The sequence below is a fragment of the Ailuropoda melanoleuca genome, chromosome 7 (assembly GCF_002007445.2).
Source record: "Ailuropoda melanoleuca isolate Jingjing chromosome 7, ASM200744v2, whole genome shotgun sequence".
Taxonomy (NCBI): Eukaryota; Metazoa; Chordata; class Mammalia; order Carnivora; family Ursidae; genus Ailuropoda; species Ailuropoda melanoleuca.
The window spans coordinates 51,060,893-51,083,797 of record NC_048224.1 but is presented as its reverse complement, the minus strand read 5'-3'; the positions used below and the strand labels follow the sequence as shown (position 1 = coordinate 51,083,797).

The 22,905-nt window shown below is 41.7% G+C and overlaps 1 protein-coding gene across 13 annotated transcripts in view; it reads left to right on the top strand.

Annotated features, from left to right (window-relative positions):
- Positions 1–22,905, top strand: part of MAPKAP1 (MAPK associated protein 1) — a 240,187-nt gene that overhangs the window by 168,445 nt on the left and 48,837 nt on the right. For 11 of the 13 annotated variants that reach the window (XM_034664521.1, XM_019796487.2, XM_034664518.1 and 8 more), the window contains one exon: positions 11,183–11,290. The exons of the other annotated variants lie outside the window; for them this stretch is intronic. In XM_034664521.1, the coding sequence (XP_034520412.1) occupies positions 11,183–11,290 (108 nt within the window). The remainder of the gene's footprint in view (positions 1–11,182; positions 11,291–22,905) is intronic. 13 annotated transcript variants of the gene reach the window in all.

Genomic DNA, 22,905 nt, shown 5'->3' with positions numbered 1-22,905 from the left:
AGGCATAGAAAGTTTAAGTGATTCGCCCAGGGTCACACAGCTAGTAAGTGGTGGAGTTGGAAATTCAAACCCAAGCAGTCTGGCTCATAACCACTATACTGCACTGTCTCAAATGTTTTGGGGTCAGCAGGGGTTGTAGGGCACTCCCTAGAACACGCGTGTGCACACACACACACACACACACACACACACACACACACTACAGAGTTTAGGGCAGGGATCAAATCCAGACCTTCTTCCTACCCCCCAGGCTGCAGAGATGGACTCTGAACACACTGCCTCTTGTCTCAAAGCCTGAGTGGAAGCATCAGGACTGTCTTAGAGGGAGGTTGAATAGGCCAAACAGAGACAGCGTGGCGTCACCCTTTGTTTTTCACAGCCCATCTAGAATCCAGGAGGAGAACAGGGCAGGCATAGTCGTCTAGACTAGGGTGATAAAGCAGCAGGTGAACAATTTGACCGGTGGTCTTCAGTCATGGCCTCTCTGTGAACAGCCTCTGAGCGCCAGCAGCCTGGCCTCGGATGTTCCAGTCCTCTTTACCTTTACTGCTCAGCTTCTTTGGGCAGCTCTAGAAGCCTCTGTGGTCCACCCTATGCCTTGACTCTGGACCATGGGAACCCATGAAGAGGCTTTATGCCATTTTTGTTCCTGGGTCCCCAGCTGCTTAGCTCCCATGTCTGTGAGGAGCCAGAGTTGGTGACAGGTGGCTCCAGAGGACACAGTCTGTGGTCTGATCTAGCTGGAATCACCTCTAAGATTTTTTAACCTCATTTTTTTAAATCGGATTTTTAAAGACAGAAGTAATACCTACATATACCAACTGTCAAAAATCCAAAGATAGAAATCTGTAAAGTAAAAAAGTAAAAGTCTTTGTCTTTGCTGCTATCCCATCCTATGCACAGAGGTAATTCTAGTTAACAGAGTAACAGTGAGAACAGTTTGACTACTTCCAGATTGTGTGTGTGCGTGTGTGTGTGTGTGTGTGTGTGTGTATTTTCAACAAATATAAAGGCATGTATATAGCTGGAGTTTTACTTTATTAATATGGAGCATACTCTATACATTCTGTATCTTTTTAAATTCAATAGCGTATCATGGAAATCTTCCCATGTCTTATTAACTTAGTTTATTTTTTTAACAGCTATATAACATCCCAGTGTATAGATATACTGTAATTTATTTAATCATTTCCTGCTGAAGAATATTGGGACTGTGCAATTTTTGATTTTAAAACAGTGCTACAGTGAACATCTTTGAACATACATCATTGTATACTTGGAGTAATGCTTCTCAGGATAGATTCCTTTGTTGGGTCAAGAGTCAAGGTTGTTCAATTTTAAATGCCACCTTGTTGAAGTCGTTCTATTGAACAAAGATTATCGAGCACCTACAAAGAGCCTGTTGCTGTCCTGGAGCTCTGGGAATACAGAGTTGGTTTTATTAAAAGGCCCCTCCACCCTCATCTTCAAGGATTTGCAGGATTGGGGGGGAAACAATGACAAATAGACAGAAATGCTTCTAATCCAGCATGTTCAATACACTGAGAGAAGCAAGGCCTCAAGGAAGTTGCAATGAAAGAGCTCTTGATTCTGACAGGGATTCAGACAGGGCTGCAGAGAGGAGGGGAGATGCCAAAAGGTGTGCCTCCCTACTCCTCCCGGGAGCCCATCTGTGAGACTGGGTATTCAAGAAGAAATTTGTTCTAAAGAGTTATGATGCTCCTGCATTTTCTCCTACACAAAGAAGGAAATCTCGGCTGTACGCCCTTTCCTTTCCTCCTCTTGGCACTTTCTGATTGATGATTGGAAATGATGGCAATACATAAACTATTTTTCTTTTTATTTTATGACCTGGTAATAGCAGTAACATATTTCCAGTAAATGTTTTCTATCGCAATAAAAAAGTTGTAACAAGACTAGAAATGGGTATAGTTAAACCCTAAAGAAATCATACTTTCAGAACTGTGGATTGAGGCAGTGACTCTGTAAATCATTTAACTTAGAAAGAGGTCCCCCTCCACCCTGAAAAACAGGGCAAGCAGCCAGTGTTTACTTTAAGTGCCCATCGAATGGGTGCCTGCTGTGAGGGCTGGGGGAGCCCTCAGTTTTGAGCCCCATTAGACCAACTACTCTCTCTCTTCCCACCTCATTTCCCACCCAACACCTTTACTCCTTTCTGAGCCAATAAATCATCTCAACCTTATAATTCTTTTTTTCAACCCCCAAATCAAGAAGATTATAACATGCTCTTTCTGGAATACGGCATAATAGTGTGGTTAAGAGCATTGGCTCTGGAATCACACATCTGAATTCTTGTCCTGGCCGTGCTATGGACACATGACTTAACTGCCCCACATTTTTTTTTCTCCTCTGTAAGAAGAGGATTATGATGGGGCCTCCCTCATAGAGTTTTATGATTCAGAGTGCTAATGTACATAAAGTGCTTTGTTAAGGGCCAGGAAAATCCTCAGTGTCGCTCACTATTGTATTAAGAAAGAATAAATTGATGATTTTGTTAAATTTGCATAGCAGTATAATAGTCAACACTTGAGTGTTTATTATGTCATAGGCATCGCGTTACACATAATCTTTGCAGTTACTCCACAAAGGTTTAGATCAGCTGATGTGCCCAGTGTCACATATTTTGTAAAAAAGCCAATATTTTAATCAAGGTCTTTCTGACTCCAAAACCATTGTCTAACCACTGCATGTCCACCTTCTGGGATTAGATACTCAGTGGGAGCAGAGATGGTAAAACTAGTCAAAAATTCTCAAAAATGGTTCTGTCTTACACAGTCATGGCCTCCTTTGGCTAATAAAGATTTGAAGCACATAGTGTTGAGAAACTATGCTCTAGGAGCTCCAGGACCAGGCAAAAAAAAGAGGCCCTATTTCCTTTCCCTAATTGTAGGCAAACAGCCTGCTCCTCAGCTGATCCTTGCTTAGGCCCTGTTACTCTTAAGAGAATGAATGTCTGCTTTTTCTGTTTTTCTGGTGTCCTTAACATGCTCTAAAAATTAGGCCTTTCCCAGCCTTTGTCTTTAATTTCTGATTCTAGCTGACACCTTCATTAATGGTCCACTACAAGCTTTCTGTCAACTTGAAGACTACTGTGTAAAAGTGGTTTTGCTGTCCTATCAATAATGGTCATAATTTCCCCAATACTCTCATCAGCAGTGAATTGAGTCTTGCAGCAAAGAAATGGAAACCCCAGTGCAGTGGTTTTAAAGTGATTTGTCTTGTAGACGGCGTCTTATTTCAGTAAAATCAGGTCAGTGCGGCACTGCTGGGTCAGATGTAAGTCTGATACAAATTACTTGGAGGAAATTGATCGTTTGAACGTTGTTATTTTTAGCTACCGTAGCTTTTTAATATCTTTTTTTTTTATTTACATGTTTTAATAAACTTAACCATCATCATCAGGCTAATTAAATGTCTTCTCGATTTCAGCCAGGCCTGTGATGATAGGAAAGAATACCATCTCCCCACCAGGAAGGCAGGAGCCTTCCCTGCATGGTTTTGGGGTTGGCCACCATTCTGGCCTTGTTTAAACACTTAAGCCCACTTCTCATCCTCCAGCCACCCCCATTCTGGGGTCTGTTTATTGCACAGACTGGCCCCTTGACCAGTCTGTTCTTCATTGCTGTTGAAAGTTAATGGGGGCAAAATTGCATTCCCAAACATTTGAACCTGAAGTGGCCAGGGCCGAACTTAGTTGATCTCTGGTGATCGGTTCAATTTAGTTACGATTTTTTGCCATTAGGCTGGGGCTGAATGATGGTGATTTGGTTGAGGCCAAATGTCTGAAGAAAATTGGCTCTCTGATAAGAGTGCTGTTATCAGAGGGGGCTCTCTTCTCATTTACATTTAGATGAGTATTGATTATTTATTTACTCAGAGAAGTGAGATTCGTTTCCAATCTTATCTTTCTCGTCTCTGCTTGTCAGCAGAAAGAGAGATAGAGCTCCTGACATCAGGCCAAGATAACAGCACTTTGTAGTAAAGATAAAAGTTGGAATGGGCCTTTTTCTAGTCTTGACTGAAAGGATAAGTTTTAAAAATTAGAACTGATGGGTCATGCTTTCAAAACCTTTCCTGAAGGTTTTGCAGTTTAACTAGGCAGGAGAATTGGTTTATTGGAACAGCCTTGGTCTTTCTTCTTTTGTAATAGGAATTGTATTTAATTTGATTATATTCGGCTGTTTCACTGAGAGCAAATTGTGTATTGGCTCAGAAGAGGCTAAAGTGTGACCTTATTGTCATGTCAGCTTGTTCCTTTTTTATTATTTAAACTCCAAATTATCCAATCTGAGCCTCAGAGGGAGTATAAGCTACAGTGGCTATCACTTGAATATAATTCAGTGCTTACATTAAGATCAAGCAGAAAATGATTATAGTCTCCCCTAGAGGAAGAGTTATAAGCGATGGCACTGACACTAAATGCAGACATTTCAGAATAGCTGATGTTGGGTCTGAGCTCTGATATTGACAGCATCAGCTTGTCAGTAGTGGCTTTGGCTCAGTGAGGAACTCGGGATTCCGCCAGCCCCTGCCATAGAGCAGGCCAGGCTTGGCACAGTTTGCCTCGAATGGGCCTCCCTGCCACCAGACTCCTCCAACCCATTGTCCACAGTGTCACCAGAAGAATCTTACTACAGTGTAAAGCTGATTATGTCGCTTCCCTGCTCTGTTAGCATCTGTTACTAACAGACCTTGACCAACAGTCTGGGCCAAGCATCCCAGCCCACTTCCCCTTGCACCCCAACAGAACCGAGGCCTTTTCCACACTGACTTTCTCTTGGTCTGTGTGGGCTCTTTAGTACCTCCTTGCTTTTGGACATGCTGTTCCCTCTGTAGAAATGCAGTATTTTCCCTGCCTCACTGGCTCTGAGTCCTCCTTCAAGACTGTGCTCAGATGTTTCCAACTCAGGGTAGAGGAAGTTCGTTGTTTGCCTTTTCTGTGCTTTCACAGCACCTCATCTAGCTCTCCCTGAGAAGGAGCACTGACTTGGGCCCTTTGCTCCTGTGTCCTGCCACCTCCCCCAGACTACTTGAGGGCAGGAATCACTGATCATTCATCTCTGTGGCTGGGTCCTTGTTGAGGCTCAGGATACATTTGTTGGTATGGATGCGTGGATGGCATTGTCACATTGTCTGTCCTTTGATACCTGTGCTGCCATGGTCGGGTCCATGACCTTTACTCATCATTTTTAGACTATCTGTGTTGAGCCTGAACCTAGGGAACCTTAGAAATCCTGGCTGCTGAACAAGTGTCTAATCTTGTAGCCTAAAAGCAAGTTTGTTTAAATAGATATGCACCCTCTCCCACCCTGCACCCCTGCACCCCTACACCCCTACGTTGGACACACATGAGAAAGGATATGACATCTGTTTTGAGGCCAACTTTCCCTGCCATCATGTATCTTTCCTTCATGGGGCTGTTAGCTTGTTGGGACTCTTGGCTTAGGGGTCTGCCTGCACCTCATCTCAGTCGGCTCTGTTCCGGCCTGTACTAGCAATAGTAGGTGCCGTCACAGAGCGCTGGTGCGGAAGGAGTCGAGGATTGTCTCACTTCATCTTCACGGCAGCCTTCTGAGGGAGGTTCTGTTATCCTCATTTCATAGATGAGAAAATACACAGAGACTAAGTAACTTCCCCAGAATGCGTGCCTGGCCCTGTTGCTCCCTGAGAGTGCACGAACACCTGGAATCCAGCCCTTTCCTCTTACTGGCTCATACTTCATCTTTTTCTGGCTACAAGAAGCTCTTTCAGATTAAAGCAGCTCTTTAAGCTGGTGAATGGAAAACGATTGACATGAAGGCACATCCATGGAAGTATTCAACCTTTGACTTCGTCATTTTTCATCAGACAGGTGGTCCTCAAACTTGTTCCGGTGCTCAGCAATAATAGTGAAGGTTAATTCATTTATATCTCGCTTCAATCCAAAGAGCATTTGGAATATATACATCCTTATAATACGATAAAAATACATGAATTGAAAGACGACATGAAAGGACAAGAAAATAAAGATGTAGAAGATTAGTTGTCAGAGAAATGCGTGCCCAGCCAGCATGGTTGGATCACATGTTTAGTGCTGGGCTTCCTCACAGGCAAAGGAGAAAGGGAAGCTGTCAGTTAGTTACAAGATTTATGTTAAACTGTCTAAAGATAGAAAAGAGCAAACCAGTTGCTCCGATAAAGTGCAGCTTTTTCCTGAGAATGAGTTCTGAAGGAAGTTTCTCCCCTCTGTCTTTAGAAGTAAGATGCAGAGCGATTGAGGCAATGGTCTCTCTCTTTGGGCTTCTGCATTTGCTTCCCACTGGATTCCAACTCTCAGCTGGCTCTCAGCTCTTGAGGAATTATGTGCTAAAACCTTTTATGTTTCAGTCTAGGATTGAAGGGATAGAGGAAGCTGGACTGATCACATATGTATCCACCATCCAACAGATACTTCAGATTTTCTTTGAAACTTATGTGCTGAGGTGTTTGCCTCAGGTTTACGAAATCCCATAAAAATCCTGCCTGGGTATTATAACTTGGATCCCTCCCAAAGTGCCCGGAGCAGTATTTTGTTCTTAGACCATCCGGTGACATGGTATTACTGCAATAAATACATCACTGGAATGCCCAAGCAGGTTTTCCTGTCACTGCACAGTAACTGCTTCCCAGAATCTTCCTTTTGTGTCCACATCCACTGTGAAGTAGAGGGCATGTGGCTTCATGCGCAGTTGTGACATTTTAAAAAACCTCTTTCTAAAGGTGGATGTTGCCGCGAGAACTATGTCCTGTTCAGTGTGAAGGAGGCTTTTTATATTTTATATAATCATTTCCTTGGCAAAAATATATTAATAGAAACTGACCTCACAGCTTGTCTTTTTAAAGTGGTTTTGGCTGCAATTTTTTCTTTTTCTCCCATGTTAGCTGCATGAAAATTAAGAATTTGTTAGAAACTATAGGTTGATCTAGTAGGTCTGGGTTATCATAATCTTGATTATGATCATCAGACATTTCTTAAGAACATGTTATGAGTGAAGCAGTATGGTTTGTACATATTACAGAGTGCGGGCTGGGGCAGCCTGGCTATGAATCCTCATTCTTCCACTTCCTATGGGACCTTGAGCTCGTTATTTAGCCTTTGTAAGTCCCTGTTTCTTCCTGCATGAAATGGAATTCATATTCTTTACATCCTAGGGTGATAAATCAGATGATCTGTATAAAAGGCCTAGCACAGTACCTGGCACACTACACAGTAGCAGATCCTGCTATGTTATGATCTCTTAGTATTGTTATAGTCCCATGAGGAGGCTGTGGTGGGTAGCTGACACTTCTATAACACTATTAATGTATCAGATGCTATTCTAACTGCTTTTTAACTATTAACTCATCAAATCCTCAGATAGGCCTGTGAGGTATTATTATTCCCATTTTACAGATGAAGACACAGAGAGATTGAGTTGCCCCAAAGTCATACAGCTAAGTTGATCAGCCAGGACTAGAGCAAGGCAATCTGGCCCCAAGTCCATGCCCTTAACCACCAGGTTATATTGCTTCTCATACATACCCTGCCTCTCGTTACATGATGTAGCCTGAAGCTATCCATCTGGCTTTTTCAGAGGAGGAAAATGTGTGCAACAGTCTTTCCGTGTGAGATATTTTATCCACTGTTTGCTCAAGAATTAAGAGTGAAATTGATATTTGTAAGAGGCAGTTTTCCATTTGGGTTTTGATCTCAAGTCTCATCTACAGCTTAGCCGCCCTGCCTTCCCCAAAGTCAAGACCCGAAAAGTCCTTTGCTAAGCTCAGAAATGGGTTTCCAAGTTGGTCATTAGCTTTTATGGAAGAACAGGGGGAGTACCCAGGGCAGAAAATGACACTCAAAATTTCAGCTAATGACAAAACTGGGCATATGTAGGAATATTCTTAAGGAAAGATGAAGGGAGAGAGTCTTCCTGGATGGATGGAAAAATAAAGTGATCCTGTCTTCTTAAGGACCCAGGATACAGCCGTTGGACAGGATAATCAGTATGTATGGATTTCATAAAAATAAATTATTTCAGGTCATTTTCATTTTGAATTTACAGAAACCACAAGTTAAGTGATTCAGAACCCAAATGAAACTACAAATCTGCAAAAATCTATACTTACGGTATAAACTATGGCCTCTTTATAATTGGCCAGTAATTTATATTTACTAGAGGAAAAAAGGTTTAAAACACAGAGGCTTTAGAGCCTAAGACCCTTGGGTTTTATTTCCCCTGCCCTACTTCCTACCTTTGTGATCTTGGCCAAGTTACTTCACCCTGCCAACCTTTAGTGTTCCCCATCTGTGAAATAGGGATAATAATATCTGCCTCTTAGAGTTGTTGTGAGCATACACTAAGGTAACATGTAGAAAGCTTGGCATATAATGGCCATTCAGTAAGTGAGAGTCATCATCATATTAGGCTTCAAGGAGAAAATCCTAAAGCTACTATCTGCAAGACCCAGGAAACAAGAGTAATGTTGAATGATACCAGTTATGGCTTTGAGAGTGGTGTAGGAGGCTCATCGTGTTTAAGGACCAGGAACCCTTCCCAGTACTCCCTGCCTCCCCTGGTTTCCCTCGTCATTGTTTCCCAGGCAGCCACAGAGACTGGAAGGAAAGAGTGCAAAGGAGACCAGCCTATATACACCCCGATGCAGCCAGGCCTTGACTCCCAGCGATCAGGAAAGTGGTGGCTTATTTACAGTCCAGCTGTCAGGTAGGCAGATAGCTTGAGAAGCCCAGCCCCCTGTACACTGCCCTCAGAGTCAGACTAAGCAAGCCTAGGTTGCAGGGTTACTTAAGATGCAAATAGCGATCTACATAAACAGATAAATGTCTGGTTTTGATTAAATTATCACATGGGAGAGGTCCATTAGAGAATCCACAATGTGTGATAATTATGTTATCCTCAGAAAAATGGCATAGTAAGAAATCAGAGGACTTGTAAGTATATATGATGTATTTTAAATTATAAAAGTAGCCTTTATTTATTATAGGAAATGTGAAAAGTACAGAAAAACACTAAGGAAAAATAAAAACACTCATTATTCCACCATCCAGTGTAAGCACTGTTCACATGCTGGAAATAACCTTGTGGTCTTTTTTTTTCCCCTGTGACTTTACACATATTTTTTCACAATTGCAATCTTCCTACATGTATTGTGTTATAATTTGCTGTTTTCATAAAGTAGCATATTATAAACATGCTTTATAAAATTAAGTATTTTTGCAGCATCACTTTTAATATCTTTATGAATTTTCACACTGTTTTGTTTAACCAGACCCCTGTTGTTATATTTAGTGTGTTCCCAAATTTTGGCCATCATAAAAAAGTGAATTATTATAGCTAAACTCTGTACCCAATTTCACTGTAAATTCATAGAGGTGGATGTCAGTGTCTGGCACACTGTGTTGCTGGGAGGTTCTGGGGGTGGGGCAGTCCAAGATAGTTTAACAGGCCGGTGTCTTAGAAAGCAGCTCTCTAGGTTCGGTGGGAACTCCCTTCCCCTAAAGGGCTTGAAGAGGCCCACAGCTATGAAAGGAGGGAATGGAGAGGGTGCATAGGAATCTTCTCGCCAGTTTTCTGACAGTTCAACTGGGCACGATTTTTCTGTGATTACTTTCCCCCAGTGAGTGTGGAGGCATCAGGAATCCTCAGCAAACATGCCTGGTTAATTGACAAATGTCAGTGATAGGTGACAGATATTGGAGACTAGGAATTATCAGTGTTTCCATACCTTTATTTGCTAAATACTTTTGAAATGAAAATTTAACTGTGTATAATGTTGAAATACAGTACCCTCTTAACCTGAATATAGTGTACTAGAGTTTATGTGAATTGTGTAGGCTTCTGAGTATTTGTGTAAACAGTTAGGTAAGTGTTTTGAGCATTGTTGCCTTAGTAAAAGTTTAAGAAAGTAGTGTACAGAAGATCCAGCATGTGTAAGAACTCTGAGTCTTGCTAATGACATACCAATTAGAGAAAAGATAGACTGTCCCATGAAACTGACATGACACGACAGTGCTCTCGATGAACGTAGAACATAGGGGAGGAGAATGACATGGAGGAGGTGAGTGAAATGCCTCCGACTAGTGAAGGAGTAGTACTGGATGTGAATAACAACAAGTTGACAACAGCTGAAGAACATATCTAAAAATATGTTCCGCCTGGGAGCCCCGGAAGGCCTCTGATGCTTTCCTCAGATCTCTTACACATCCCCTCTGTTTGACCAAACACGCCTTTCATAGTCAAAATAATAAGACAGTTTCTTATGCCTCTAATCTTTTCAATAACCATTAACAACAGGAGCAGTCTTTTCAATCTGATCATTGGACCCGTTGGGTGTTATCTGAGAAGAACAAGATTGTCATTTGGCTTGACAAAGAAATACATGAATAAATGTATAAAATGCCCCAGTGTTTTATTAAGATCTGCCAGAACCCCCTGTGTGACACAGGCTAGCTAGTAGTCCTGGTTTTCAGTATTATTGAACCCATGTCTTTGTTTTTTCGTGAATGTTTCAACAAAAACATGAATCAGCAGCCACTGTCTACTACCATAACCCAGAAATCAGAGATTTTTTTTTTACCTCACCTGCTTTTTAAATTTTTTAAAAAATTTTGGACTGTCGTCATATTAGAGTTCTAACCATACTTTATTCCTGCTTATAATTGATTAGTCATTATTATATAATGATTCTTAATAAGTACTTCTGTAGGAGTGCCTCCTATGAGGCAGGTGCATTATTAAGTATTTTTCCTGTATCACCTGTAATCTTCACAATAATCCTTAAGGTGTAAGTATCCCCCCATTTTATTAGGAAACAGAGGCTCAGAGAGGGCAGGTTACTTGCTCATATCTGAGAAACCATGTAGCCATGTTGTGATTCCAAGTCAGGCCAGCTCAAAAGCCATCTACCTCTCACCTTGTTTGGGGGAGCTGAACAAAAACGGAGCTGATAATAGAACAGACAAGTGTGTAAAACCTCATGGAAAAAAAAACCCAGACTCTTCCATCTTGGATAGCTAGACCCCCTCAGACAGACTTCAGTGGTTCCCTAATGCTTTATCAGCTTTTCGCCAGTATGTGGTGTTTTTTCAATGTTAAATTCATTGTTTCAGACTTCCTCCCCTCCTCCTGCCCCTTTGATCTTCCAGGCCCTCAGTACCGCCTGGAGAAGCAGAGTGAGCCCAATGTCGCCGTGGACCTGGAGAGCACTTTGGAGAGTCAGAGCGCATGGGAGTTCTGCTTGGTCCGAGAGAACAGTACGTTGGCCTCCTCGCTCCATGCCCACTTTGTCCGTTGCAGACATGCTTAGGAGTCCTGTGTTTGGGAGCACTCACTGGTCTGGCTTCTCCAGGCAGATTTGAAATGACTTTGTTTTCCAAGGCAGATCTCAGCCTTTGTGCCAAAAGTGTGTCCCAAAGTGAAATGATTGATTTTATGCATTTTGGTAAAAAGTCTGCATCCTGTTTAGCACTGTGTGATTAATATTTTTCTGTTAAGCTGTATCTTCTTAAATTAGGAGCAGCCCTGGAAACAGCTTAGAAATAAATATGAGGCCTTTTCTGAGGCAAAGACTATTTTTATATAAAACAACTGGCCCTGTCAGTATCACAGTTCAGACTTCTAGTTTTAGAAAATTCTGTTTGCATACTCCTTAGCAGGAAACAGTGTAATGGTTCCTAGAGCTATGCTGTAAGCCTTTTTAAAACTTCAGTTCCTTTTTTCTTTAGTTTCCATGTTGTGAATCTTTGCCACTCCCTCCTCTATACTCCCACTGACTCAAGGGACAAGGACGTGAAAACTGAGATTATGGCAGCCAACTCTCCACCATCATTCCTGCTTTGGGCCGTTTACACAGGCTATTTCTTCTATGAGGAACACACTTTCCCCCGCTCTGGTTAACTATTTCTCATCTTTTGTCTCAATTCAAGTGTCACATCTTCAAAGAAGCCACCTGTGATCCCCCCCACCTCCCTCACCTGAACATGATCCATTCCTCACTTGGGTACCCTATTCTATTCTGTCACAGAGTATACGACTTTTTCTTTATTATATATATTTCTGCTTATAATTATATATTTTTCTCAATGATCATTTGATGTCTCTCTCCCCCATTAGTTTGTCGGGTCTGTAAGGGTATTCTTGACCCATACATGTTGTCCCTCTTTATTTCAGCAAACATTTACTCGTCATCCACTATAGGCCAGTACTGTAGGAGCCTAGTAAATATAGATTGAATGAGTGAATGAGTGGCAGTTTTTAGTCATGCCACTGACCCTCTAAGCAAGACCAGCTTGCTATTCATTGACCAGGGACCCTGATAGCCTCTGCTGGAGAGACCTGCACAAATTTCACCAGGATGGTGAAACATGATCTTTGCATTTAGCAACAAACTCTCAAAGGCAGAAGGTTGGTATCCCCACAGTTTGCAGACAGTTATAAGTATCTAATATAAATATGCAAAGAAATAAAAATCAATTGGATTCCCAAATGGTACAAAAATTCAAATAAGTAGTAAACAAAGAATGTTTATCCCTATCAACAATATAAGATAAAAACATTTTAAAGCAACAGTGGAATACTTTTCACCTGTCAAATAAGCTGGGTATTTAAAAAAGAGTCCTTATTGTGGAGGAGAAACAGGCATATTGAAACACCAGTGACTAATGCAAGTTAATATAACTGTGAAAGTATCAAGAGACCTAAAAATGTTTTCCCCAGCATTTCTGCTTTTGGAAATCTGTCTTAAGGAGAAAAAAAATCTGAAATGCAAAAAATATATATGTATAATGATAGTTGTTAGATATTTATATTATCTAACACTAGAAGAGTAGTTAGATAATTTAAGGTATATCCCTATATTGGAAAATTGTGCAGAGCACATCACCTTTTGGTAAAGGCAGACCAAGTAATTCGAACAAATTCTCCCACTGAAGGTAACTTAAAAAGCTGATTAAAATATACAAATCATCACCATAAAGTCATCAGAAAGCACAATATAGAAAATAATTAATGGCCTATATGTGGGAGAAGATTGAACGAAAAGAACTGAGATCAATACCTACAAACAATTTTACCCTGACATCATCCGAATTTGAGGGCTGCTGTATTTAAAGGAAATTTTATAGCATTCAAATTCATATATTACGAAAGAAGAAAGTCCAAAAAGTAGTAAGCTAGCTTTCAGCTCAAGAAATTAGAAAAGAAACCAAATAAAGAAATGTAAAGAGAATAATAGGAAGGAAGCAATAAAGAGCATAAATTAAGGAAATAGAAGATTTAGGGACATCAAAACCAAAAATTAGTTCTTGGAAAACGTTAATAAATTATTAAACCTCTGATCAAATAGATCAAAGACAAGGAAGAGAAATAACAGAAACAAATGGTAATAAAATAAAAAGGAGATATACTTTTATTATCAAGGATCTGCAGTTATTAAACAGGTAATATGAAATTATTTTGAAAACCTCCATACCAAAAATTGTGAAAATGTAGATGAAAAAGACAAATTCCTGGGGCGCCTGGGTGGCACAGCAGTTAGGCGTCTGCCTTCGGCTCAGGGCGTGATCCCGGCGTTATGGGATCGAGCCCCACATCAGGCTCCTCCGCTATGAGCCTGCTTCTTCCTCTCCCACTCCCCCTGTTTGTGTTTCCTCTCTCACTGGCTGTCTCTATCTCTGTCGAATAAATAAATTTTAAAAATCTTTAAAAAAAAAAGAAAGAAAAGAAAAAGACAAATTCCTTAAAAAAAAAAGTCAACTTACCAAAGTTGACACAAGAAGAAATAGAAAACTTAAGTATACCCATAACTATTTTGAAAATTGAGTTCACAATTGGAAACCTTCCCACAAAGAAAAATCAGGCCCAGATGATTCACTGGCTAGTTGTACCAAACACTTAAGGAAGAAATAACTCCAGTCCTACATCAGCTGTTCCAAAGAATAGAAAAAGAAATGGCACTCTCTAGTACATTTTTAGAGACTATCTTAGTCTTGTTACCAAACCCTAATAAAGACTATGCAACACAGAAAATTAAAATTAAACAAAATATTAAACTGAATCCAGTTCCAACTTGGGTTTATTCAAAGAGTACAAGATTAGTGTGACATTAGAAAAACCCAGTCAAGGGGTGCCCAGGTGGCTCAGTCAGTTGAGCATCCGACTCTCGATCGCAACTCAGGTCTTGACCTCACAATTGCGAGTTTGAGCCATGCACTGGGCATGGTGCCTACTTAAAACAGTCAAGATAATTTGTCCCAATTACAGATTAAAAGGATAATCATCTCAGGAGATATGGAATATTGTTCAGCCATTATAAGGTGTGTTTACTGAGAGTTTTCACAATGGGAGAAATAACTTTTGATGTAATATTAAAGAGGAAAAATATCGAAGATATAAAATAACACATACAAACTAATATCAAGTATGTAAAAACAAAACAAAAAATAGAAGGAAAATGACAAAATATTAATAGTGGTTGTCTCTGGTTGACAAGATTCTGGGTAATTAATTTTCCTTCCTCTTTATACTTTACTTATACTTTCCAGAGTTTCTATAATGAGTATGCATGCCTTTCTAAGACGAAAAAGTAAACAAGCAATAAAGTTAAGTTCACACAGATAAAGATTACATAGTAAGAGTAGCTCTTGGGGCACCTGGGTAGCTCAGTCAGTTAAGCGTCTGCCTTAGGCTCAAGTCATGATTCCAGGGGCCTGGGATCGAACCCTGTATCGGGCTCTCTGTTCATCAGGGAGTCTGTTTCTCCCTTTCCCTCTGCCCCTCCCCCCTGCTCGTGCTCTGTCTCTCTCTCTCATGCTTTTTCTCTGTCAAATAAATAAAATCTTAAAAAGAAAAATAAGAGTAGCTCTTAGTTTATCAGTCCTTATGACACTTAAAATCTCAAACTATGTATAATACTACACCATGGCACACCAAAGGGAGAATTATAACAACACACCCCTTTTGTAACTTGCTCATTTAATTTTTTTTTACCTGATTTAAGTGGGTAATCCCTCCCTCCCTGTCATTTTCTTTCATTCTTTAAAGAATTCCAGTTGTCTCACTCTGAGTTAAAATCACTATGTTCATAAAAGAAGCCCTTTCCAGCATTTACAAAGGGCACAAGGCAGTCAGTGGTTTGGAATCAGTGGAATATTATAACTGATATTTGTAAAATGGAAGTTATAAAAGCAATTTATTCATTTTCTAGAGAAGGTTTTTTAATCTTTTAAGTAGAAATTCCAATGAAACAAATATTGTTCTCCCATAGCTACATATTAAGAAGTTGGATTGAAACAAAATATTTCAGAAATAGAATTTTTTTTGCTTTTACTGGTATGTTTGATCAGGACAGGCTTGCTGTCCATAAAGCCATTTTAGAGGTGAACTAAATTATGAGCATCTATTATGCAGTGTTTAAGAGACTATGCTATTGAGCCAGATTGCTTCAGTTCACATTCTGGCCCTGTCAGTTACTGGCTGTGTGACCCTGGACAATTTACTTAACCTCTCTTGGGTAGTTTATCTGCCTTCATAAGGCTGACAGGACTCAGTAAGTTTTAATAATCGTAAAGCTCTTAGAATGGTGCCTGGCACATAATAAATAGTAAACATTAACTATAATTAATAATGAAAACAGCGTTCTGTGGCTGACAGAGTAGATGGGCTACCGATGTGGAGGTCTGGAATCTCAGACCTGTCGGGGCCCTCAAGGAGGTGTGTGATGGGGGGAGGAACTGATTCAGAATGGAGGGAGGAAGGGGAATGGAGGGCAGGCAAGTCTGTAAGTCTGTGTCATAAGACCAGAGAACTTAGAAGCAGTTTACTTTCCACTCTTTGGTGTCCCAGGAGAGATGTGTACCTTCTAAGTAAAACCATCTGATTGCGCACACTGCCACAAGGCTGGATATAAGTCTTTCTGTTTGTTTTTTTTCCAAGGAGGGATGATCATAACTTTTTATACCAACCACATCAAAAGATGTTTCTTAGGGGCGCCTGGGTGGCTCAGTCATTAAGTGTCTGCCTTCGGCTCAGGGCGTGATCCTGGCGTTCTGGGATCGAGCCCCACATCAGGCTCCTCCGCTGGGAGCCTGCTTCTTCCTCTCCCACTCCCCCCTGTTTGTGTTCCCTCTCTCGCTGGCTGTCTCTCTCTGTCAAATAAATAAATAAAATCTTAAAAAAAAAAAAAAAGATGTTTCTTAAATCACTTATTCAGGCCTTCTATTGTAAGGCGTTGTGCTAGACATTTTGCAAACACTCTCTTATAATTTTCACAGCTACCCTAACAAGATACTATTCTAATTGTGGAGAGAGGTTGTGACTTGTGCAAAGTTAGCTAGCCAGTGATAGGACCAGAATTCTAAGTCAGCTGTCTGATTGCAAAGCCCACCCTGAGATGTTGATAAAATAACCTAAATTTTCAATCCTACAAATTGTGGTGACAATTGTCTTGTACTTTATGAGAGAAAAGCTTGCTAATGAAGCTGACAGGACAAGAGTTTCTGCCTAGGGACTGAGAGCTAACATTTGTGCTTGGATCTTGGCCTAAATAAGAAAATGACAAGCCAAAGTCCTTGAGCTTTCCAGTTTGGATTCTTGTTTGATAATCTACTACATCCTTCAGCCAAGTGTCTGCCAGAAGCTGGAATCAGACCAGAAGGAGGCATGAGTACATTATGGAGAGGATGTAACGGTAGACTTCCAGTCTTGTCCGAACGTCTGTATAAATCCTGGCACCAAACGGAGCCTCACTTTCCTTTTGTGCCAAATGTTGCCAGTGACCTTTTCTCTTACCCACTGATCATATGTAGGTAGCCCATCCAGGTCCTTAGAAGAAAAATCCAACACGAACCAACTTATTCTTTGCACAACTTCTTGGGAATTTACCATCATCAGGAAAACAGGCCTGAAATTAAACTGACTTTATGAAGTCCCAACAAAATATCAGACTCTGTGTCTTTACTGTTTGATCACTCAAGTCTGTCCTTGTCGTGGTTCAGCGTAGTGCTTTTAAAGCACTCTGCTTCCGCAGCCTGACATCAGACAAATCGTGTCACTTCTCTGAGCCTCAGTTTCCTCTGTAAATGAAGGTGGTTGAATCTTATTTCACAACGGTTTTTTGGGGATTAAATGAGATACAAGTATTGCTATTTTAATGACCTTTTAGGCCGCTGTGCTGGTCATCTTTATAGAAGAAAGTGAGGCTTTGAGGGGTGATTTGTGTGGGATTGCATGAATAATAATCGGGGGTGGAAGGCTAGAAAACTGTATCTTCTGTCCAGTAAGTCTAGTGCAACCGTTGAATCTGATTATTTCATTTCCTGAGTAGAAGTTGCCGTACAAATAGGCTTCAGTTCTCTAGACATCAGTTCAACCTCCTTTGATCTCCTTTCCTTTTCGAGGAGATCTTCTGTTTTTTCAGTGTCTTACCGAAATCCTCAGTTTCCTTAATTTAAGGCTATCCTAAGGAAGATCTCAGCTCAAGGTGGACAGTCACCTAGATAAGTGGACTCTGGCAGGGGAGAGTATCTCTGGGTCTTAGTCTGTGGGAGGCCTCTTCCAGCTCCTTTAGTTTCCCCTTGAAGACCAGGAGAGGAGGCAGCTTCCTATACTCAGGAAGAGTCTCTCCTTACCTCAGTCTGATCACTGATTTCACTGGATGGATTGACCCATCCCCACACTGGACTGTGACTGCCACCACCCCTCCCCAGGGCAGGGACCATCTGGGTGCCTGTGGCCATGTATGGTTCATTACCCTGGATAGGGTGAGCCTCCCGAGTCCCTCGCATTAGCAGGCTTCTCACTAGGGCTCCAGGGGACAAGTATGTGATAGCTTTTAAAGACAATTTGGTATTTGGCTGAGTGTCTACACCCGTATGTTTCTTCATGGAGGTACTTGGGCTCCCCCCCGCCGTCTCCCTCTCCCCCAATACTACTAAATAAAAAGGAAGGGGGGAAGCAACCATAGGCAGTGAATGACTCTTTGCTAATCCTGATGTGTTTCTAGTTCCTCTTCATGGTGCTTATTCATAGTGGGCTCTTCCCTCCTCCTGTGTGTGCTCTGTGCCAGCCCTGGAGACTCTCTGGTGGTTCCATTTGGCTTCTGGGGGCTTTGCTACAGATTACTAATCTCTCAATTTCTATCATGTGACTTAAATACCAAGGCTTTAAGCCTCTTTTATTATATAGCACAACAACAGTCTTCAAATGCAAAAAAGAAAAGTGATCATGCAAATAAATTCTATTTACAAATAGAAATGACCTGTGGTGTCCATGGTTTGAATTTTAGGTTGAATTACTGCCAAAAGCCAGTTATGTGTCTGACTTTGATGGAGGGAAAATGTTCACTATAAGGAATTTTCGTACTGGTGAAGATTTTTCCATATAGATGCGGGTATTAGCTCCCTGCTTTGCTGCATGCTAACAGTATTTAAATGAAACAGAAACATCGTCCTCGATGTAAGAATACCTATGTGTTTGTGCCTCTTGCTTTCTGGTTAATGTGAACTGGTTGGTAATGCGTTGTAGTGGACAAGGCAAGATGTTTGCAGGCACTATGTGACCTTGGGCAAGTCCTTCTCTGTGAACTTCATTTTCCCATCTGTAAAATGTGATGGTAATCCCTATCCTGTAGGGATGTTAGGAGGATTAAATGAGATTGTGTGTACTAAGAGCACATAGTGAGGGGCGCCTGGGTGGCACAGCGGTTAAGCGCCTGCCTTCAGCTCAGGGCGTGATCCCGGCATTATGGGATCGAGCCCCACATCAGTCTTCTGCTATGAGCCTGCTTCTTCCTCTCCCACTCCCCCTGCTTGTGTTCCCTCTCTTGGCTGGCTGTCTCTATCTCTGTCAAATAAATAAAATCTTTAAAAAAAAAAAAAAAAGCACATAGTGATGTGCATGCACAATGCAGGTGTTGGCCAGGCCCATATTTGTCTGTGTGCCCAGACACCACAGCTAGTCTGTGCGTGTGTGTGGTGGCCTTTTCCCTCCCTGTTATTCCTATTTTCCCACAAGCTCTTAGACTTCCCACAGGCCCCTTTTGGCAATGGCCAGCAGCAAGGGTAGGTGGTACCTTGGCCAGAACCAGTGCTGACCTGTAGCAGAGACAAACTTGTGCCCTGGCCACACCTACTTCTTCAGTAATGAATGTCTGAATTGCACTCTGTGGGCTGAAAACTTCCACATGAATTGCATTTTTTGCTCTCCCCCTTTCTTGAAAGTTCCCCCCTTTTCATTTTATCATTAGGTAGTAATTAGTATTCAAGGGAAATTGGTCTTAATATATTGAAATTGGTTAAGTGCATTTAGACCTGTACCACAGCCAATGTCTTATTGGAAAATGTAATTGGGGACTCTGTGTATGTAATTAATTGAATTACAATTAAGAACTTTCATTAAGCGATACACTGGTACATTAGAGCAGTAAGGAAACATGTTTGACGAGCCACAAACCCTGTATGGGCTCTAAGTGAGGGCACGGGGATTTGCATCCCTCTGGTAGGCTCCTGGCCCTAGAATCCACCCTGCAGCCCCTGACTAATGGTTTGGTAATGCATCAGGTGACATTTCTGCAGTGATTCCCTGATGGGAGGTAGGGCTCTTCTAGCTTGTGTGCCCTCAGTCTCTGACTCCGGAGTCAGAGAGAGAGATGCCTCAGTGTTGATCAAATATTATAGTTCTTAGGTATTTTGTCATGTAAATTGTCAAAACTGCCCTGGCTCCTTTTACTGTGTTTCAACAGTAGCAAAGATACAGTGGAGGAAGAGGAAGTGATGGGAATTCTATCATCAGCCTAACTTCTGAGCAAACCTGTAATGAACCAATGGTCCAGACCCTTGGCTGGTCATGCTTTATCCTCTGAAAGGTGGTTGGTTTCATTCTTGGCACACATTTGTTTATTTATCCCCTAAGCAGTGATGGTGTCCTCCCCTAGGCCAGCCACTGCGCGGAGACGGTAGAGAGGAGCCCCACATCATGTAGCCCACAGTTGTGATAGGTGCTACAAAGGATATATAAGAGTAGCTAGCAGGTGATACTGGAGCTGGTGAGAGGAGGAGAAAGCTTTCTTGAGGAAGAAGAAAAAGGAGTTAGTGAGTAAGGGAAGAATGTTCCTCTCCAAGGGACTGCTCATCGGAAGGCCTTGAGAAGGAGCTTGACCTGTTTGGGAATGAATGAATGAATGAAGTGGAGTGAAATGAGCAAGGCTGAGAGTGCTGGAAGTTAAGACTGAGGGATACACAGGGTCTAGAAAGCAGACCCTAAAGGCCCTGGTTCTGTGTTCTGCTCTTTTTAGAATTCTACAAACCGGAAACTGTTTCTTTCTGATCACCTCATAAAACAAGATTACCCTGATTTATTGAGGGTCTGAAATCTCCCTGTGGAAAGGCTCTGACTCCAAGAGTTTAATCAATTAGGCTCTGACAGCAAGGATCCCTACCCTGGTTGTAGCATAGAACATTCAGTGAAGGGCATATCCTACTGTGGGATCCTGACGGCTTTGGCGAGATTACTGCAGAGGGCATGCGTGCGTGCATGTGTGTGTTATAGTATATCACCTATTGATTATTTTTTTAGAGACCAGCAAAAATGACTAGTAGCCAAAGGGAAGTGTTTAATAGAAGAGAAGTTTGGGGCTTATGAGGCTTTAGGGACTTAAAAGGACTTTGGAAAAAAAAAAAAGGTGTGATGGATGTAGAAAGCTAAAGGAGAGTTTTTCTCCTTGACTTACTTATGCAGCCAGCTTTGAGCCTTATAGAAAGAGTGAAGAGAATTAGGTTTTATCCCTGATTCTTTGTTCTTGCAAGGCCAGGCATGATTCTGTTCTCCTTAGATACTGTTATGGCCCATGGATTTGGACACTCACAGCCCATCTAAGCAACATTTTTACCCAAAGGGTTATGTGGTGATTAAGGGCACATTTTTGGAATTAGACAGACGTGGGTTCAGTTCCTAGCTCCAGCCTAAGAACTGCACTAGCAGGATGTAGTTGTTCAGCTGTACTAGCAGGATGACATTCTAAGCCTCGTTTTTCTCACCTGTAAAAAGGGGATAATAATATGCAAGAAAAGGGCATTGGGAAAATTCAATGAGATAGCATATTTAAAGTGCTGAGCACGGTGTCTGGCATATGGTAAACACTCAGTAAATGTTAGCTGCTCTTTCTAGTTGTTGTTGAGGCAGGATCCCCTGGTGGGTCGTCTGAATGGAAAATTAGGAATGGTGTATTAGGTTCTATTTTTTTTTATTTATTTTTTTTTTATTAAAGATTTTATTTTTTATTTATTCGACAGAGAGAGAGACAGCCAGCGAGAGAGGGAACACAAGCAGGGGGAGTGGGAGAGGAAGAAGCAGGCTCATAGCAGAAGAGCCTGATGTGGGGCTCGATCCCATAACGCCGGGATCACGCCCTGAGCTGAAGGCAGAGGCTTAACCGCTGTGCCACCCAGGCGCCCCTGTATTAGGTTCTATTAACCAAGGTAAATACAGGGATGGTGTGCAACCTCGTGTACTGTCACGGTTAACCTGTGTTGCATCAAACTTCATTCATGCCACCAACAGCATTTATCAAACATCTACTACATGCTTTGTAGGATAGAATGTTCCATCCCTAAAGGAGCTCATTGTCCAGAAGGGGAATGCAGATGTTTATCACACTTATCATTAGAGCCTTCAGAACTACAGGGTTTCAGGAGAGGGACCAGGGAAGATTCTAGACTAGACCTTGAAGTGTATACATTTTACGGAGTGGGAAGGACATTCTGGCCAAATGGTGTAACCTGAGCAGAGTCCAGTTTAGCTGAAGCAGGGATTGTTCTATGTGGGGAATAGCAATAAGGCGTCAAGATAGACCAGGGCAGGGGCGCCTGGCTGGCTCAGTCATTGGAGCGTGTGACTCTTGATCTCGGGATTGTAAGTTTGAACCCCTCGTTGGGGAAGGAAAAAAGATAAAGTACAGCAGAAGATGGTTTATTTCATCTTTATTTATTTATTTGTTTGTTTATTTTTAGCTTTATTTTTTGAGAGGCGGGGTGGGCTGAGCATGCCCATGAGCAGGGGAAGGGGCAGAGGGAGAAGGAGAGAGAATCCTCAAGCAGACTCCCAGCTCAGAACAGAGCCTGATGCGGGGCTTGAGCCCAGGACCTGAGATCATGACCTGAGCTGAAATCAAGAGTCGACCCTTAACCAACTAAGCCACCCAAGTGCCCCTATTTCCTCTTCATTTAGTCAGTTATTTGTATGGCAGTATTTTATTGTGTGCCAGGCCCTGACATAGATACTGTCTCTGCCTTTGAAGAATTTATCCCCTTCCACCTCTGACCATTTTATTTTCCACTATTCCCCTTCACACACTCTTTGTTCCTACCAAATGCAAAAACTTGCCATTCTCTAGATATGTGCTCACACTTTATGGACTTCATGTTTTTGCCATACTGTTCCCTCTGTGGATTCCCTGTCCCCTTTCCATCGTCTGGGAATCCTGCCATCCTCCTGTGTTCTTGAAGCACTAGCACAGTCCCACAGCTGTGGTTGATGCTGGGTGACTTTGTGAACCTGCTGGGATCAGTAAGTCACATCATCAAGCTACAGGGAGTTTCAAAAGTGAGGATGTAACAAAGACCATTGTCTTCTGGTTGAGTTCTAGAGTTGGCATAGATCTTTTTGGAGAAGGGAGATTGAACTTGCTTTAACTTATAGCTAGATTCAAACTTTTGACTTGGTCTAAGACTTACTGAACCATAAAATGAAGTTTGAAGTCCTGTGGGGTTTGTATCTATGAACATAAGATATCTGCCAGTAGCATACAGTGAGTTCCTCTGAGCTTTGATTTAATGATTAGTGCCCATTCGTCTGAAAGGAGGTCACATATGTATCT